Raw genomic sequence first — 18,289 nt, forward strand, 5'->3', positions numbered from 1 at the left:
TGTGTTTTCTAAGTTTTTTCCTACTTTCCTTATTCCACCATTTTATTAGTTATAATTACCGCTTCCGATAGCATTGAAGCGTAATCATAGGATGTTAAACTAAAAATAATGAACGATATTGTACTGTGTAACGAATGCACATTTGATCCAAAAAATTTCGTTCATCTTAAACAACATTATTTCTATCATATCACAAAGAAAATCGAGCATTCAGAAAATCTTTAATCATCTTTAAACATACTAACTGTTCACATTGATGTGACTGAAATTTCATAAATGTAAAGAACGAAGCCTAAACGAAATTAAAAGAATAAAGTCTGATTGGAACTTAGCTTTTCTTTCCAACATATAATGGACGGAACCAATTGCTTACGATTAGGTCCAAACCACAATTTGTTGTTAATCCAAGACAACCTCCATTTTCGAGACCACATGAACGGAATGCATGCATTAGGCACCTGACTACAAGAAAGTTCAAATTAGCTGCCTCAAGGTAATCGTATAGAACCAGTGGTCGAAGTGAGACGATATGTGGTGGTATGCCATACTGCCTCTGGTTTTTCAGTGATCCGCCTTTGGTTTTTCAGTGATCATGACACTCGAGAGTAGATGCTAAATACCTTTAATAAATCCATTTCTATACACAGTGATTGACGAATAGGCAGTATATAAATCCATTTTTATACACAGTAATTGTACACCGTCTTTGCACATAAAAAGATTTTATTTCTTATGTAGAAATAATTTTTAAGTTGACAACACCGATATCCCTATCTTTTGTTTTTAAAATGAGAAAGCTTCAAGAAAGTTCATCTAGTTTTTTTTATTTTGATGTACCGTATTGAATTGTTTCTGTCGTATGTATGTGTGTCTTCTTGTCTAAATTCATATAAATGTCGTGTTTTCAGCATGAGCGGATTTAGAGGTTGTCTGCTGTCGGAGTGAATCTTCCAGAGGTTTGGAATACCCCTCAGTCGAGTGGGGGTCCGGGAGCTTTCCTGCAGGAAATTGTTAATATAAAACTCGGTATTTGAACATTTTCGTGTATAGTTCTCTATTATACAACATAAGGGGATATTTATAATCCTTTTTTCAGAAAGTTGTTGGTGATTGATCAAAGTATCTCCATGTCTATCCCCCCCCCCACATAACTAAAAAGAAGCTTCCAGTGATTTCAAGTCATCATGTAAATAGAAATGCAATCTTCTAGGCAACATGCCCTCACTGTATTTCAACTTTTAGATAGCTGGTGTGTCGAGTTAAAATCGTAATAAAACATACCGCATCTGCTTTTTTCTACTACGAACACTGTATCCGTTATTGTCATTTTAATGTTGTTGTTGATTTTTTTTTTAGGTGATACAAACTTTGATAACTAGAAAGTGTTATTTTCTCCCACAACTAAGAGAAATAATATTTTTGTTTAATTGCTGAATATGTTAAGTAATGTGCTTGTAACTTCTAATATTTTTATATAACGTAGCATTATGTAATTGTTTCAATTAAAGTTTAGGTCTATTGTAATTACAGTCCGAAAAATATAGCGAAAATTTTCTGGTTAAATATTCTCTTAAGTAGAAGTTCTAAAATCATATTTATATATTAGCAAATGAAGTATATAGCAACTACAGCTAAGTAGTAAGAATATTAAACCAAAGTAATGTTTATGAAGAAATATAACTTTAAAGAGGAACGCGATGCATAGTTTTCTGTGTTTCCTAACACTTTAACAATTGTCGTAGTGCGTTTTACCATTAGCCTAATTTCTCAGTATGAAGAAGTCAAGACACATTAGCAACTTTGATGCTCCCTTTGTAATATCCAGTTTTCTCCTGCGGTAATTCTAGTCGTGAGAGGCTTCAGATGAATATACAGTATTTGTCTCTGCATAATTCTCCCTCTTGCTAATGAGTTCTTTCCAAGGATTACTTGTTTTCTCAACTTTTATAAATAGGCTCTTTCCCGTACTTTACTAATATGAAAAGAGGCTTAAGATGTGAAGTTCTCATTCACGTGAACGAGGGCTTGAGCTCTTTTGCGCCCTAGTTTAATTCTTAATATAGTACCTGGCTCCAATAATGATATATCTTCTAAGATCAAGAAAAAATAACTTTCTACTCAAATGAGCCATCAAATATATAAATAAATGACACACACTCGCATTGTACATATTGTTTCCATAGAACTTGCATTGTCTTTGCACCATGATGCAAAAATTTTTTCGTTGTACTTTTGTAGCTTAACACTTATTTTTAGGGATTGTACCGAGACCGAGACAGACTTTTAAATACCGAGACGAGACTGAGACCGAGATAGAGATCTCGAAAGTCTCGGTCTCGTCTCGAATATTGATAGCTATTAAAATTGCATTTACTCAAAATTTGTTTCGTTGCTGTATTAGATAATATGGAAACACTTGACTGATGTACGGTGGCGTATTTAGGTGGGCTGCTATCGGGCTCAAGCCCCTCCCCAAACAAAATCTACTTTATGATGTATATAGCATTCTCTCTCTCGCTCTCTGCCTATCTATCTATCTATATATATATATATAGGCCTATATAGTAGAACCTCTCTAATCCGTCACCTTTGGGACTGAGGTAACGCTCGGAACGCGAAAAAGGTCGGATTATGAGAAAATTCATAAAAATGCGGATTAAAATGAACAATCTCTGAACACAAAAATAACTTTATTGTTCTCTATAGTAAAAGCAAACAAGCTTTAAGCATTAAAAATAGCACAGTACAGAACAGAAAACACACAACGAAAGAAATGATGCAAGAGATAAAGCAGCACTAAATCGGATATGCGGTAACATGGGCGGCGATTAGGGGGGAAAAGGGGGGCAGGTGCCCCCTCACGTTTTCGAAATAACCCTTTAATGTATATAGTTTTAATTGGAAATGTAGTTTTTTTTATGTATTACTGGTTCATAGAAAAAATAACTCCATATAATATTTGCCGTTGCGTGAGTACGTATTGGTTATTTGTCTTCCGTGGAGTTAATAAAGCTACAGGAATTTCGTTTTAATTGCAATTCAAAGCAATTAATACAGCAATTGCATATTTCTTTAAATGTCGTAGCATATGCGTGTAGTATTTACTGTCTTTCATTTTCTAAGAGTAATGACACACGTTTAATAGCATGCGGAAAAATCTTTCTAATATAAATAAAATAAAGAATTTGTTTGTGTTTGTGTCTGTGTGTGCGGCCTGAGGACCAGACGAAAGGACCTAGAGTTACCAAATTTTGGTCAGGGGTATTTTGGTCCAGGTCCCAGACCAAGACGAAGCATTTTTTTTTTTAAATTCAAACCAGGGGGTCTCAGGGGGAGCGTTTACCATGACATGTAAACGTGGTAGAAAATGATTGATATTTTTTTTCTTTCGTTGTTCAGTATGTTTACATAGATATTTTATCTGACTCATGGGAAGAATGGATATTTCAGCTAGTCAAAAATATAAGCTGTTCATTAATCCCCAGTTTCAACATAACTTTTGCAAAACAAACCGCATTATTCATTACTATGATTAATATTATTCTTTCTATTTATTTGTTTTGCAAATTTGTTATTAAATAATCTGATCACACGATTTTCCAGACAGGATTTTAAGATGTTCATGAGCAAAGTATCAAATCTTTTCTTACATTTTCATTGTTTAAGAGTACAAATAGCTAGTACCTATCTGCATTGCTCTTGTCAATTTACTTAAAATATGAAATACGATATACGGTACTTTAACTGAAAAAGATAGTATCCTATTAGTTATACAACCTTTCGTCAAGCAAAGTGTTAGAAGCAACCAGGGAAACTAACACTGATATGCAAATATTCAGATCATGTCTTGCCCCCCCCCCACATTTAACGTCCAATCACCGCCACTGTGCGGTAGCAGCAAGTAAACAACAATGTCGTGACGGCAGTAAATGACAATGGGCCTCGTGAGTTATCGACGAGTCGGGTCGACTGGAGTGGCTAACTAGCCGAGTGCGGACGCGAGGTGTTCTACTGTATATATATATATATATATACAACCGCAGGGCCGCGATAATGCTGAAAATTTCAAATTTTTTGTGTGGGAAATATTGAAGGAGAAATTCTTCTAGATACTCTGCATAGATATACAAACAGTGTTGCCAACGCAACATAAAGTTGTATCTTCTCAAGTTGCACTACGTAAGGTATTACATATTTCTAATTGAAATATTAAATAAAACCACAATACCACATACATTATTCAGTGTAAGAAAGGACAATACAGTATCACTAACATCAACATTTTGGAGATCTCTAATAATTCAAATGACATGGGCGGTGCAAAGCGTATGAATTGTATCTTAGCGTCGAATGCTATAATCATGGTATAATGCATTTCGAATGAATGAAGGGACAAAGTTACAAGAAATGGAAAATTTAATTTTTTTCTAAAGACTTTGCTTCGAAAACGTACTGATGCTGACATATCGCGTCTCATCATGTAGATGTTTCCAAAAGACTTAAATCATCATAATGCCATTTACAACAATTGTTAATTCAAACCGTTTCATATATACGAAACCCATGGACAGTAATAGTTATACTGCTAAAAATGACGTATTTTTGTTAAACTTTTGCAATTATTGTTGCTTTCCTTTGCTTTTATAACATTACAACAATAGTTGTCGTTGGTTTTAACTACAAGTTGCAGTTACAATATTTTAAGCAGTTACATTATTTTTAAATAAATTGCTAAATATTATTCTAAATATAGTGTAAATAATGTAGCCAAACCGCAAAATATTTTAAAATTACTCATAATTTGATTTATGGTGCAAGAATGTTTTCAAAAGACGACGTTTTAAATAGTGTTTGGGTTACATATAATGTTAATGCCAAAGTTTTGGTTCCAGCAATACATGTAAATGCAAATTGTAACTGATAACTATTCAGTATCACTAGTTGTTATTCCAAAGCCTTAGGTCTGGTGTACACTTTAGATTAAATCTGTGCTTAATTACAAGTTCTAATTACACCCTAATTATATTTCACTTCTTTTAGTTTGATTACCGACCACTTCAAGCTCGATCGATACCATATAGTTATATGCAATTATCCAAGGATTTATAGTTAGTAATATACATTGTGTTGATTTTTGGTTTGGTTTGCTTTAGTTTAACGTCCCACGTGTTTGATAGGGTGGCTAAAAGAGACGTGGAGCTATTGATTATAGTGGAATCTGAACCACTTCGATCGTTCAACTGTACCCCACCGGAAATGGAATTCAGGACCCCGCGGACCGAAGTCAAGCGTGCTAGTTGCTAGACCAAATGAGGGTCCGCATATTTTGGCGATTTAAATCATTGAGTCAGTGTTGCCAGATCCGAAGATCAAAAAGTAGCGTGTCTGTACTCCAAAAGATCGGATTTCAACTATTTGTAACCCAAATATATAGAAATGAATTATTTGGGAACTAATGAAATAATTTTTAACATAGGCTGGAAAATGTGCTGGACATATTGCAAGAAGACATTATAATCAATGGACGAAAACAATTCTAGACTGGATACCACGAGACAAAAACAGCCCAGGAAACGTCCGCATACAAGATGTGACGAAATCAAGAACTACTGGGGAGTAACCTGGAAAAGAATTGCTCAAGATAGATAGTTGTGGAGTAGACTTGAAAAGACCTTCATTCAACAGTGGATTGATGATGGTTGATTATGATTATGGTTTTATTATATCTGGACCTCAGAGGTAAAACAAAATAAGTCATAATTTTGAAAGTTTACAGGGAAAGCGAAAAACCGGTTTTTTAAGTAAGACCTATAGTACTGTTTTCAAACTATAATAAGTAGTTACAAAGTAGTAGGATGCTTTTAGACTTACATTATTGCACCACTAGAAAGAACATGGTCTATTAAAAAGTATTCTTAACTCAAAAAGAGACTAGACTACCTCTAAAGTTCAGATGTATATATAACGTTTACTACGTAAGATAGGGTAAAAATGGTTCTAAAATGTAACGAAAGTCGTACAGCGAAAAAAAAAATAATTATTATTCAATTCTTCATGTTGCAGCAAAACTACGAAAATTAATACAAAAGGAAAATAGAACGTTAGGAACTACTTGTTTTGGCGAGAGAGATAAAATAGTTACAGATAGCTTGAATTACCTATATACTTATATAATATGTATGTCCATATTTCGCAAATAATTTTCAATCAATATAAAATTTCAACTAATGAACGCAGGATAAGTTTTCTCTAATAAAAATCACATGCTCCGCTGAGAGCTCAGGAATAAGCTTAATCTATGTGTATTTCATCTAACCAATTAATAAGTTAGGTCTGCATTAAACGGTTCGTGTGATGCTAATTTGGAATTGCAAATCTTTCAGATCACGGACTCAGAATATAAAATTCTAAAAATAATTCACTGTAGTTTCAACGAAATTAGGCGGTAAGACATATGTGAACATTCCATCGGTTGTTGTATCTTTTAACTTGCGTCTCGATAAGCTAGAATCACTTGCAAATGATATGGGAGCAAGAGCTAAAAGGAACAAAGTGGAAGAGAAAATCTTATTGGCAATTCAAACCGCTCATTTCAAAATGCTAAAATATTACCATCTTACGAATTGAACCTATTGTGATGTATTGATTCTTGATCGAGATATAAAGTAGAAACATTTGGAATTACTCCATGGGGAAAAAAGATTTTAAAATCATCTCTCAAGAAGTTTGAAACACTACATCGTCAATATTATGACAACTACACTCGCGTCAAGTAGTCGATTTAGATTCTTGCAGCAATCTAAAACGAATATTCAAACTGAACATGAGATGGCATAATAGATCTAGATGTTCTTTACAAAATAAAAGATTTGACTTCTCCTATCTCATTTCCATCAGCAGAATGGGTGAGAGCTGGAGAAAGGAACTTGACGAATACTTAGCTCTACCTCGATGCGCTCCTGATGAAAATATATTACAATGGTGGAATTACAATGCAAGACGGTTTCCTGTAGTGCCGAAACTAGCTAGATTTTTTTTAAAAGCATCTCTGCAACATCTGTTCCTACTCAACGATTATTTTCTTGTGTAGGACTCACCATCACAAAACATCTGACAAGACTAAATGACGAGTTTGTACAAAGTCTTTTGTGCGTCAATTCTTAGAAAACGTGTAATTTAGCAGAAAAAATAAAACAGCATATCAAGATTTATGGATAAAGTAAAATTTATCCTTAACTTTTGAGATATTGAAAGTAGTGCTATAGATTGACCTATTATTTGAGGTGTCGTTATACATTATTGTTATATTGTTGAGTTACTGTGAGTTATGTATATCTCTCAAATGCAATCGTTATGTTAAAATACATACACAGTCATGTTCAAAAAATCTGACACATATCTGTCTTTTAGCAACCCTGTATAGAACACTTTAATAATTTTATCTTTGAAGAGGAATTTCCATCGGTCAAAGAAAATTCATGTTCGGATAAATTACAGAAGGCTTTGCAAAGAGAGAGGTTGACTTTTTTGACAATTCTGTGTAATACTTCTTTGCCCATATGTAGCCTCTGTTTCTTAAAATAGTAATTTAGACTTGCATAAACGGACGACATTTATTATTAGAGTATTAAGATTACTTTTTAACAGAGGTATAAGTTCCAGTGGATAAATACCGAGATTTTATTTAAAAAAAAAACTTAAATGTGCATAAATGAAATATGCCGAAAACAATGAAATAAATTGGTCAGTTCTTAACAGAGAATATTAGGACTTCTGCTTCTTGCTGTTGAAGAAGAAATATGAAATCAGTATTGTGTACAATTATTGCTAATCGTGAAATAATATGTAAGGAATTCATATAAGTTTCCATATGGAATTCAAACTGAAAGAAGGAATGATAAAAGATTTTTGGTAAATTAAAATACAACACAAAAACTAACCATAATTCGTCAGAGTAATTTTCAAATAAAAATAATTCACAAAAAGAATCTTAAGATTAGTGTTGAAGGTTATCAAATCAAGAAAAGAAAGTGTTGAATTATAAATAGTGGTATATGTAGCTGAAAGAAAGTGTTTCTTCTATCGCCACATTTTTATGTGGAAGGTGGCAATAACACATAAAATAATTAAATGGAATGGGTCGGAATAAATTGATAAATTCAAATAGTACTTTCTTGCTATTGAAGCAAGCAACTATATACATTATGGAAATCTGCTTCCAATTTCTTCTAAAGTTCTTGAAAAACTGCTCTCACAGTAACTTGGCAGAGAGAGAGAGAGAAAAGAAGCTCAACGGAATCAGTGAAAGCCAATAATAGTAGTAGTAAACACATTTTAAGTTGATTTCGCAGTTAAAAATGACATTTTTGTTTATTTAGCTATAAATGTTTCTCGCGAATACTTCCTCTGTAACACTTGCTAACACTAAATTACTCTCATGTAAAAGCATAGCATAAAGTGTCACTGTTTATTAAGAAAGATACATGGTTTGTAAATATATTAATGCATTTATAAGAAAGAGTTCAAGTACTGTCCGCTGTTCCAAAGGCTCAGGGATTATTTAGAGAAAGATTATTTTTTATTTTTTTATTTTAAAGATTTGTTGTTTTACTGCAACCGCTCGTATGATGAAAGACAAAGACATTTTTGCTTTACGTAGATAATACAAAATTAGTTAATGTTGAACGGATGACAAAGAAAAGAAAAGTACTTAATTAGTAGCAGACATAATTTTGATGTTTAAAATTAATTTTATTTTTCATAATTTTGATGTTGGTAATTTTATAGTATAGTCAAATTAGGGTTGGAGACGGAAAAAAGTACTAGAAAGCAAACTTTTATTTTAACATGTTGTATGAACTCCCATGATACTCTATACAAAAATTACCCAAAAACCCCACGTGTGCAACCACCTGAAATGATGTCATCAATATGGCGACCACGCAACTACGACTATTTATGCTTATGCAATAGTATCTCATCACAGAACTGAGATACAAGTTTAGTTCAGGTGTCAATTTAAAGATAAAGCATTGTTTAAGTGATTTTAGCTAATGTCGTATTTAAGTGTTGCCGACGTTTTTAAATATGGCTATTTATTATCTTAAAAATTAATTTTCTCAATTTCATTTTATTTATTTTATAGTAGATTACTAAGAAACTATGAGATATACGGAAAAACACATAGACGTAAACGTTATAGAGTAGAGCCTCTCCTTTCTAAGGATACCAATATTATTTCTGTATCTCAACAATTAAGCGAACTAGTCCATTTTATGTAGTGCAAGGTGTTGAATTATCAGCACTTATTTAACGATATTTGACAGCTGACACTTGAAGCTGAAACATATGCGAAAAATGTTGCAATTATTCTAATCAGACGCGGTGAAAATGATTCAACTCTCCGCAATATTGCATTACATTTTACAAAGAAGCAAACATTGTGCAGGTCCGTAGACAAATTAGTCCTGTTTAGGGACAAGATATGTTATCAAAGGCAACAGTTGAAGATAATTCAGTAGCTTTCATTCTGGAAATCTCGATGTCCAAATTGCTCCTCGCAATGTGGGACTAATCACAGAAAAAGTGGATGATATTCTGGCAATAGTCGAGCAAGACTACCATGCAAATAGTCATAGCATTGCCAATAAGCTAAGCATTAATCACCAAACAGTGTTAAACCACTTGGAGAGAGCTACCTAAAAAAAAATACCCGACGTTTGTGCACCATAAACTCGATCGAATTTCTATTTCCGAATCTCTATTGAAACGTAAAGAACTCGAATCATTTTTAAAGAGCTGAACACGAGGGCTGAAAGGTGGATAATTTACGAAAATAATATGAGAAAAAGATCGTGGTTGAGCGAGAAGAAACTCCACAGTCTGTGTCAATGCGCACACCGAAGCCTTTGTCTTTGCTGGGATTGGGAAAGAGTCGTGGATCACGAGTTGCAACTGCCGGGCAGAACGAGCGCGATTGCACCTAGTAATTAAAAAGAAACTGGCCTGTAGAAAGGATATGGTATAGGCTACATGCTGACAATGCAAGACCGACCGTATATATCTACAGTGACTAGTCAGAAATTGAGAAAACGCGGCTTGGAGGTTTTAATGCATTCACCGTAAAATTCGGTTTTGTCACAGTTAGACTATGATTTGTTTCCGTCTCTGCAGAACTTCCTGAATGGTGTAAAGTTAGTTTCAAAAGAGATATGTGATAACCACATGCCACATGTTTTCGATCAGAAAGCACAGATGCTCTATAGCAACGGATTATGGTGTTGTAAGAAAAATGACAGGTCTTTCAACAAACTGGCAGATATGTGCTTTCATAATGTTATTTTCAAATTAAAAAAGAAAATATGTATTCTTAAAGTTGATTTCTGCAGGCTTAATAACTTTCAAGTAACCTGATATTTGTCTTTAAAATAATATTCGTCAAACTCTTTTATGTATGTATGTATTTATTTATTTATATATAAATGTTTCAGATACAGATCTAAGTCCATTTTACACTGAAACAATGTAACAAAGTATGACAAAATCAACAAAAAGAAAGAAAATAAAAGTAAAATATATACAAAATAAAAATAATATAAGGAACATAATATACAAGCCTGAAATATAACGAATGCTGAATAACTGATGGGCTGGGTGTTACATAATTATGATAGTAACGTATGACTGCAACTAAGGCGAGAAGTACACGAAAACTGATAACAGAAACCATTAAATCGGAATTAATTTTCCCATTGATTATTTTACGAGTATGATACAAGACTGCCACCATGCGTCGAGTATTTGGAGTCTGAATGTTAAGTTTGTTTATTAGCTGTGTTTTACTAAGACTACGCATTGAAGCAACTCTTTGCTTAACAATGGCAAGAAGAAGGTAGGGAACAGAATCAAAACGGGATAAGTTTGAAGCACAGTCCATATTCCATATTGGTGAGCAATATTCAATTTTAAGAGATACAAAAGCTTTGAAGAAAATCCTGAGTGATTTGAGACTGCGAATTTCAGTAAATCTGTAAGGAATACCAGTATTCTTATAGCACTCTTCACTGTAACAGTGATGTGATCAGCGAATGTAAGTTTCTCACCAAATACTACTCCGAGGTCTTTATGTGACGAGACTCTTTCTATAGAACTGTTATTAATGCAATATCTGTGATAAATTTTATTTTTCTTCGAGGAAATAAGAAGAGTGAAACATTTTTGAGGGTTCAGTTTTACATTCCAAGTTGCACACCAGTCAGTAAGTTTAGTGAGGATTTGTTGAAGTCATAGAGCATTGTCTATGGAAAAGATTTTATGGAAAATTTTGCAGTCGTCAGCGAAGAGAAGGATTTTCGAAGACAATAAAAAAAAGGAAGGAAGGAAGATCATCCACGTAAGGAAGAAATAACAGGGACCTAGAAAACTACCCTAGAGAACCCCAGAAAGAATTGGGATAAATTTGGAGGATGCATCAGACAGAACAACACGTTGCATACTATCAGTAAGATAGTCCTTTAGCAGCGACAGGAATTTACCATGAAGATTAAATCTGTTGGATAATTTGTGAAGAAACAGATGGGTGTCAATTTTATCGAAAGCTTTTTGAGAAATTTTCGTTTAAGTTTGGTCACATAAGTTCGTTTCATATTGAAACGAGATTTGAAAATGTGTAAATTTACTGTCTCATTCCATTAATTGGTGGTAGGGAAATGGAATTAAACCTTTGAGTTTAACGTTCCACGATTATGTTCTTTAGGCTGAGAGCGACGATGAATAAAGGAAGTGAATGGTGATGGAATATTTGGTGGAATGAGAAAGTAGGAGGAAACGGGAGTACTCGAGAAAACCCACTGACATAATGCTGACCACCACAAGCTGACTTGGCCGAGATCAAACCAGAGAGAATGCATCACAGGTAAGCACTCTACCACTGAGCCCCGTGTCCTCCCCCATTAAATAGTGGTATTCTTCTGGTCCATTAATTTTGCAACTAACTTATCAATAATCTCATAGACGAAGATAGTCTTATTTATACAGAAAATACTCAGAAACGAAACAAGTAATTCAAAACGGTAAGTATTTGAGGAAAGTAGATGCATAGACTACAAGAAAAATAACGGGTAAAAGAACACTGAAATGTATTCAGCTTGAAATAAACATCAATAATTAAATGACCGTAAGAATGGGCAGATTACTTTACTTACATAAAAATGCGCGAAAGGAAAACGAAATTCAAAATGATTATGTTTTGGCAGAGTGTATTTAAAGGCTGAAGGAAAAATGGGATACATAATTTAGCTGGCTAATAACAATTCCAAATAGAAATCTTGGCAGGACAATGATTAAATTGGATGGTTTCTTTTCTGTGGCATTCAATATTTTGCCTTCATAACACATAATTTCCAGATTATTAACGGCTTATATAGGCTTATCTATTCTAACAAGACGATTTGTACTAGATAACTTTAAAAGCAAAATGGAAAATTCAACTATTTTGAAATAAGAATACAATAAAAGGTTCCAACAAAATAGTCACATAAAATGTTTGTTTTTCTCCAGAAATGTTCTCCATTTCGAATTCTAACGTATAATTACGCCTCCATGTACCACATAATAAAGCAGAATATTGTAAATCTGCTTTGCACATGCTGTGTGCGGGGTGTGATTCAGAAAACCCACTTCGCAGTAGAAAAGGAAACGGAGAACCTTAGATCGGATGAGTATTCGAGAAAAGCACAAGCAAAAAATAACTCACAGCGTTGCGTTCAAGTCGCGAGGGCCACGAATTGTGAGTGCAAGATCGGGCTCTGCTAGGATTAGCAGCAAATCCCCTGGAACGAGGCATTCATGAGGATTTATCACGTGGTACGAGCGAGCCGAGATTTTCAAGTGTCGATACCCGGTGGTGTGGAGGTAACTGTAAGGTCCACCAAACCCATACTGCCTCGTGAAAATGTTACCAAAACTAAAAAAAAAAAAGGTATTTCTAGGGTGCTTTGCACAAAGAAATAACGAAAAAAGGAGAGCGAGATCTCGGTGTTTCGAGGAGGCAAAGAGAGAGAAATAGGAAGAGAATGAGCAACCAATACAAGCTGTAGATTCTTATCATCAGATAAACCTCTGATTTGTAACTGTGGACATTCGCGCCCAGTGACTCACCTTCAAGATGATTAGGGAAAAACGGGATACAGCAGCAAGAAGCAAAATTTAGAGTCAAAGAACACGCAACGAAGAGGCCGTCAGCTCATCAAATGTAAAAATAAATAAATAAATAAATAAACTTAAATAAGAATAATTGTAAATAATTGAAATAAACTTAACAGTTAACACTCTTGTTGTCGTTTGTGTATTAGTGTTGGGCAAATACTGGTTTCTTCTCAGTCCGAAAATACAAAATGTGCTTTTAATGCACTGATAATTATAATTATCAACTTCCTTTAGAAAATCCACCCCAGCATAAGTGGACTTATACCTACTTTTATATTTTTAATTGGACTGCATTGGATTTAAATGTAGCACCCCTCTCCATAGCGTGGCTATATGAGACGCGGACCTAAGCTTAAGCTTCCATTAAGTATCGAACCTGGGTCTTCCGCGCCGAAAACGCGCAGTATTTATTTACTTGCACTTATCAATGGAATGAATTAATTATTAATATATAAAATGTACTATGCAGTGGAAGCTAGTAGTCTTCCAGTGACTACTCGGAAACTATTCTCTTTGCCTTTCATCGCCTCACTAGATATCAGATATGTTAGATATTCAAGCAAATTGACCATAGTACAAGACTTAAATTGCCATAAACAAACAATGAACTTTAAAATTATATACGTCTATACTTTTCGATGAGGAGCACGGTGGCTCAGAGGTAGAGCGCTTACCTCTGTTGCGTGGAGTTCCTGATTCGATCCGCGGCCAAGTAAGTTTGTGGTGGACAACATCATGTCCTTTTTCTTTTGGTACTCCTGTTTGCTCTCATATTCTTGTTTCACTAATTATTTCACTATCATTCACTTGCCTTAATCATCCGTCTCCCTTAACCTAAATAACAAAATCATTGGACGTTAAACTGAAAGATATACTTTTCGATATTTGATAGCTTCTGTTCAGTGTCGGATCTAGCCCAGAGCCGGGGAGGCCTAGCCCCTCCCCCCGTTTTCCGGGTGAAGAAAATAATTTAAGCTATTATTTATATATTTTTTGATAGTAAACTCATGATATACTTCTGATAGTCTGGGGTCTGGCAGCTCCCCCAGTTTTTACCTTCTAGATCCGCCACTGCTTCTGTTGGTTTGTGTATTGTATTATTCAATACCACACCATTCGAATATTACTAGTGTATTATTTCTCTTTTTGTTCAGGCTATCTGATTTCCTTGTTTCGTTCCCAAGGTTCTGCTTATCGAGAATAAAGAGATGAAGTATTTCAAACTATTTAGCATTTAGAATGTGTATATAAGTCTATACGGTTTATATAACAAAGATACGTTTATAGCAAAGTCTTATCCTGAGGTGGGGATAGAAATATCACAACCATTGAATATGCTTAAAGGTGATCATGCTTTTCTAGGAGGCACAGATAGCGGAAGGAAATTTTGGAAGTGTGTCATTGACCAAAGAGAAGGATTGTTAACATGTATAGTAGGAAAAGTATGAATAGAAAGAAATGCAATTAAACTTTGTAAAATGCAATTGAACCTTCTTAAGGAAATATAAAGATAAAAATAGCTATGTCCTTTACAATTCTTGATATGTACCGATTATCCGAAACTTGAACTATGATTAAAATACGAACAGGTGAAACTACGTAAAGAATAATTACATAAACAGCTATTAATAAATGAGTAACACTCACCTGCTAACCTTGGACGATATTGTATAGCTAATTTGTAGCTTTCTATCGCCTCTTCATATTTTTCTCTTCCTTGAAGTAGAATCCCTCTGCAAAGATAGGAGATAATTCTTTTAGTCTAAAGACACAATTTCGTAGAAGCGAATTTCGGTATGAAGAACTGACCCATCCTAAATGAAGCTTTTGAATCAAAGCATGAAAAGGAGTAATGTTACTATCAACTTGATAATATCGCAGTACTTTTATGTATATATTACATTTCGACAGTATTCAACTTATTTTTAAACGTTTCTAGTTATCTGACTATGGGTATATCAGTACAATTAGTACCTTGCAATAATGAATAGAATTTGAAAATACTTAATTACTTTTGAAGCTGGCATAATCCACTTGAACTATAAAAATATGACAAAAATAATATATGGAATTTGTATATTTAGTGTGTTCAAACATCTTGCTCCAGTCAAGATCATATTTATATACAACCCTATTTCATTCACTAAGTATACTAAGTTTTTTTTACCTTATGCGTGAGCTTTTTTAAGGTCTTTCTACTGATTATTCGATAATAAATATTCATTTCCATCACAAATATTTTTGGGACTGCATATAAGCACACAGTAGACTCCTCCATTGAGGGCGATTGTGATTCTAACACAACATCTGAATAGAGAAGACGGGTATGTTATAAACACATCCAGATGGAGAGGACGGGCGTAGGTTATAAACCTCATTTGTGTTTAATTTGTTAAATAAGCCACTCAACACCCAATTATGTTTTGGATCATTTTTGGGCGCCCATTTTTGTCTCTGAAGGAAGAAGACAGATGTTCTTCAGTTTAATACATGAGATTAGTATGGTTAAAGTAAAAGGTTAATACATACTATATAAACGTAGAGAATATGGATAGGGATAAAGAGGACAGGCACAAGAACAATATAATTGCTCGCAAAAAATTCTTGTTTCGGGTCCTGATTCGGTTCTGAACATGAATAATTGTGTTGAAACTAATGTATTCGCCTTTAATCATTAAATATTTCAGAATACCGACATCCTGGAGATCCCCAAATAAGCGAAGTAAACAAGAGTTGAAAACAATGTTTCTTTCTAAGATTCAAAGCTGCTGAAAAGGAAAGAAAGATAAATTAAGACTTCTCAATTGATTATCATTTTCGAGAGAAAAGAAAGAACTAAACGAAATTTGTCTGAATATTAGTAGTTGATGTCACCATTTCCAAAGACTTTGCGAACCCTGCAGGTTTTAGTTTTACTGGATATCATTTAATCTAATCTGACAAAGGTAACAAACTACATGGATCATTCAATGACAATATCCTTCCGATATTCTAATTGTGACGTAATTGAAAGTCACCCGTCAAAACCACGCAACATGTAATTCTTACATTGCAGAAATGCAATTCTTACATTGTGTTGTTGATTATTTCTCGTGTAACCTATGTGTTGAGAAACTACAAACAAAAGTTAATTCCATTATACCTAGTTATACTAACGACGAACCAAAGTGGCACCTGACATATGTGTATTTGTTAACTAGCAAACGTCTCCTCGCGTTATCCCGGTTAATATTAGACTTTATTTCTTCTGCATCTTTTATACAGAAATCGTCACAATAATGTATATTTTGTGCGGGAGTTGGTAGTCAACGATACAAGGGTTTTTATGTCCCATACTTTTATTTATTAATATAAAAATGTTTCTACACATTATTTAATGGATTACAATAAAGAAATGATTTATTTGTTTCTACAATAAAAGATTTCCTCGAAGTTAAGTACAATTGCATCTCCTGCCCGCTGCAACACGGAAGTCGATGTTTGTCGTTAAGGACGTCCCTGCCTGTAGCAGCACAGACGTTGGGTTAGAAGAGTCTCCCTCACCCGTTGCAGCTTGAAGAGAAGAGAGTATTTATTGCCTGTTGCAGCTAAAGATATTAGCTGGGAAGTGACCAGTTGACGACTGATGTTTTCTGCTTCCAATTGTCTGCTTACATAGCCAGTCTTTAGCGGTGCATGTAGGGAAATGTCGCAGGGGGCCTCTTGGTGTCGTCTTGGTGGTCTTGTTTTATTGGTGGTAATGATATCCGTCGTCTGCTTGCTTGTTCTTGTGCTGAAGCACGTGATTTTATTTACCAATTTGAGATGCTTCCAATATAAGGGGATACTGTATTCCCCAGGTGGAAAAATAATCTTGAAAATTATTTTTTCGAAAAGGAACACATTCAAAAATGCACTGGTAAGACTGATAATTTACTACGAAGGATTAGAGACACTGTATATCATAGTTGGTATTAACCGGAACACTTGAGTATCAGTTAACACTGTATAAACACGATTGTAAAAGGTTGAGGATCTTTTGTAGTTAATGAATATGTGGTTGCACGGAGGCAGATATAACGCATCGCTAAGTGTGTGTGAAGGAATTGCTAGGTATAACGTATTTGCGTTATACTTAGCTGTACTAGCCATGAACAAAAGTGATATCTTATAGCTATGTTTTGGTTAACTAGCAAATGTCTCCATATTAGGCCATATTAGACATTCTTTCTTCTGCATGTTTTATATAGAATTCGTCTCAGTACGTAGTTCCGCATGAAATTTGAAGCCTAGTATTGGTACCTTACTGAATCACTCGATTTTTCTTCTTTTTTTCTATACCATGCATCTATAAACGCTGAAACGCGTATTTAATTATTTGAAATGAGAAACCTAAATATCAAACTGCTTGATTCAAACTTTAAGGGGTTGTAACATATGGACATATTATAGTAAATGCAATTAATACTGTTTTTACTTCCAAACTCTTTTCTTCGACTTCTTGAACAAATATATACAAACGCTTAAACAAACACATGTTTAATTATTCAAAATGATAAGTCCATATACAATTTCATATCTATAAATATTAAAGATTACCACCCGTATTTATTTCTGTACTCCCCTAATTTCTAGGAATTCGTCCAAATTTCAAGTATCTAGCTTAACTGCTTTGGGCTGGGCGTTGATCAGTAAGTCAGGCAGTCATAAAGAACTTCTTTCATACATGGAGAATGATACTTGTATGTTGATGATTTTAGTATTCACAATTATGTTGTATTTCTTTTCTTGACTTGAAAGACATATTTTTCCTTCGCTTTTCATTAAAATTGACCATAAATAGTATAAAAATATTGTTATTTATGTTCAATGATAAAATCGTACTTATTATAGAATTACGTAATACAACATAGGTACGGGTAAATACGCCGGGTAAAGGGTGTTGGATTTTTTATGACCTTAATTTTTATGGAACACAAAGAACAAGACATGTGCGTTGCAGAGTAGCCTTTTCCGCGTGTAGAAAAAAATGTGGCAATGATGCGATTCACTTCTATTTTGTACCCAAGGTAATAGAAAAAAGTGTTACAAAGTGGTATATTTA

The 18,289-nt window shown here is 34.1% G+C and overlaps 1 protein-coding gene across 1 annotated transcript in view; it reads right to left on the reverse strand.

The window, feature by feature from the left end:
* LOC145670291 (protein O-mannosyl-transferase TMTC2-like) overlaps nucleotides 1-18,289 on the reverse strand; it is a 700,866-nt gene that overhangs the window by 248,099 nt on the left and 434,478 nt on the right. The window contains exon 4 of the mRNA XM_081738753.1: nucleotides 14,854-14,939. Within this exon, the coding sequence (XP_081594879.1) occupies nucleotides 14,854-14,939 (86 nt within the window). The remainder of the gene's footprint in view (nucleotides 1-14,853; nucleotides 14,940-18,289) is intronic.

This window comes from Thermobia domestica, chromosome 14, assembly GCF_964235325.1.
Source record: "Thermobia domestica chromosome 14, izTheDome1.hap1.1, whole genome shotgun sequence".
In the NCBI taxonomy this organism is placed as follows: Eukaryota; Metazoa; Arthropoda; class Insecta; order Zygentoma; family Lepismatidae; genus Thermobia; species Thermobia domestica.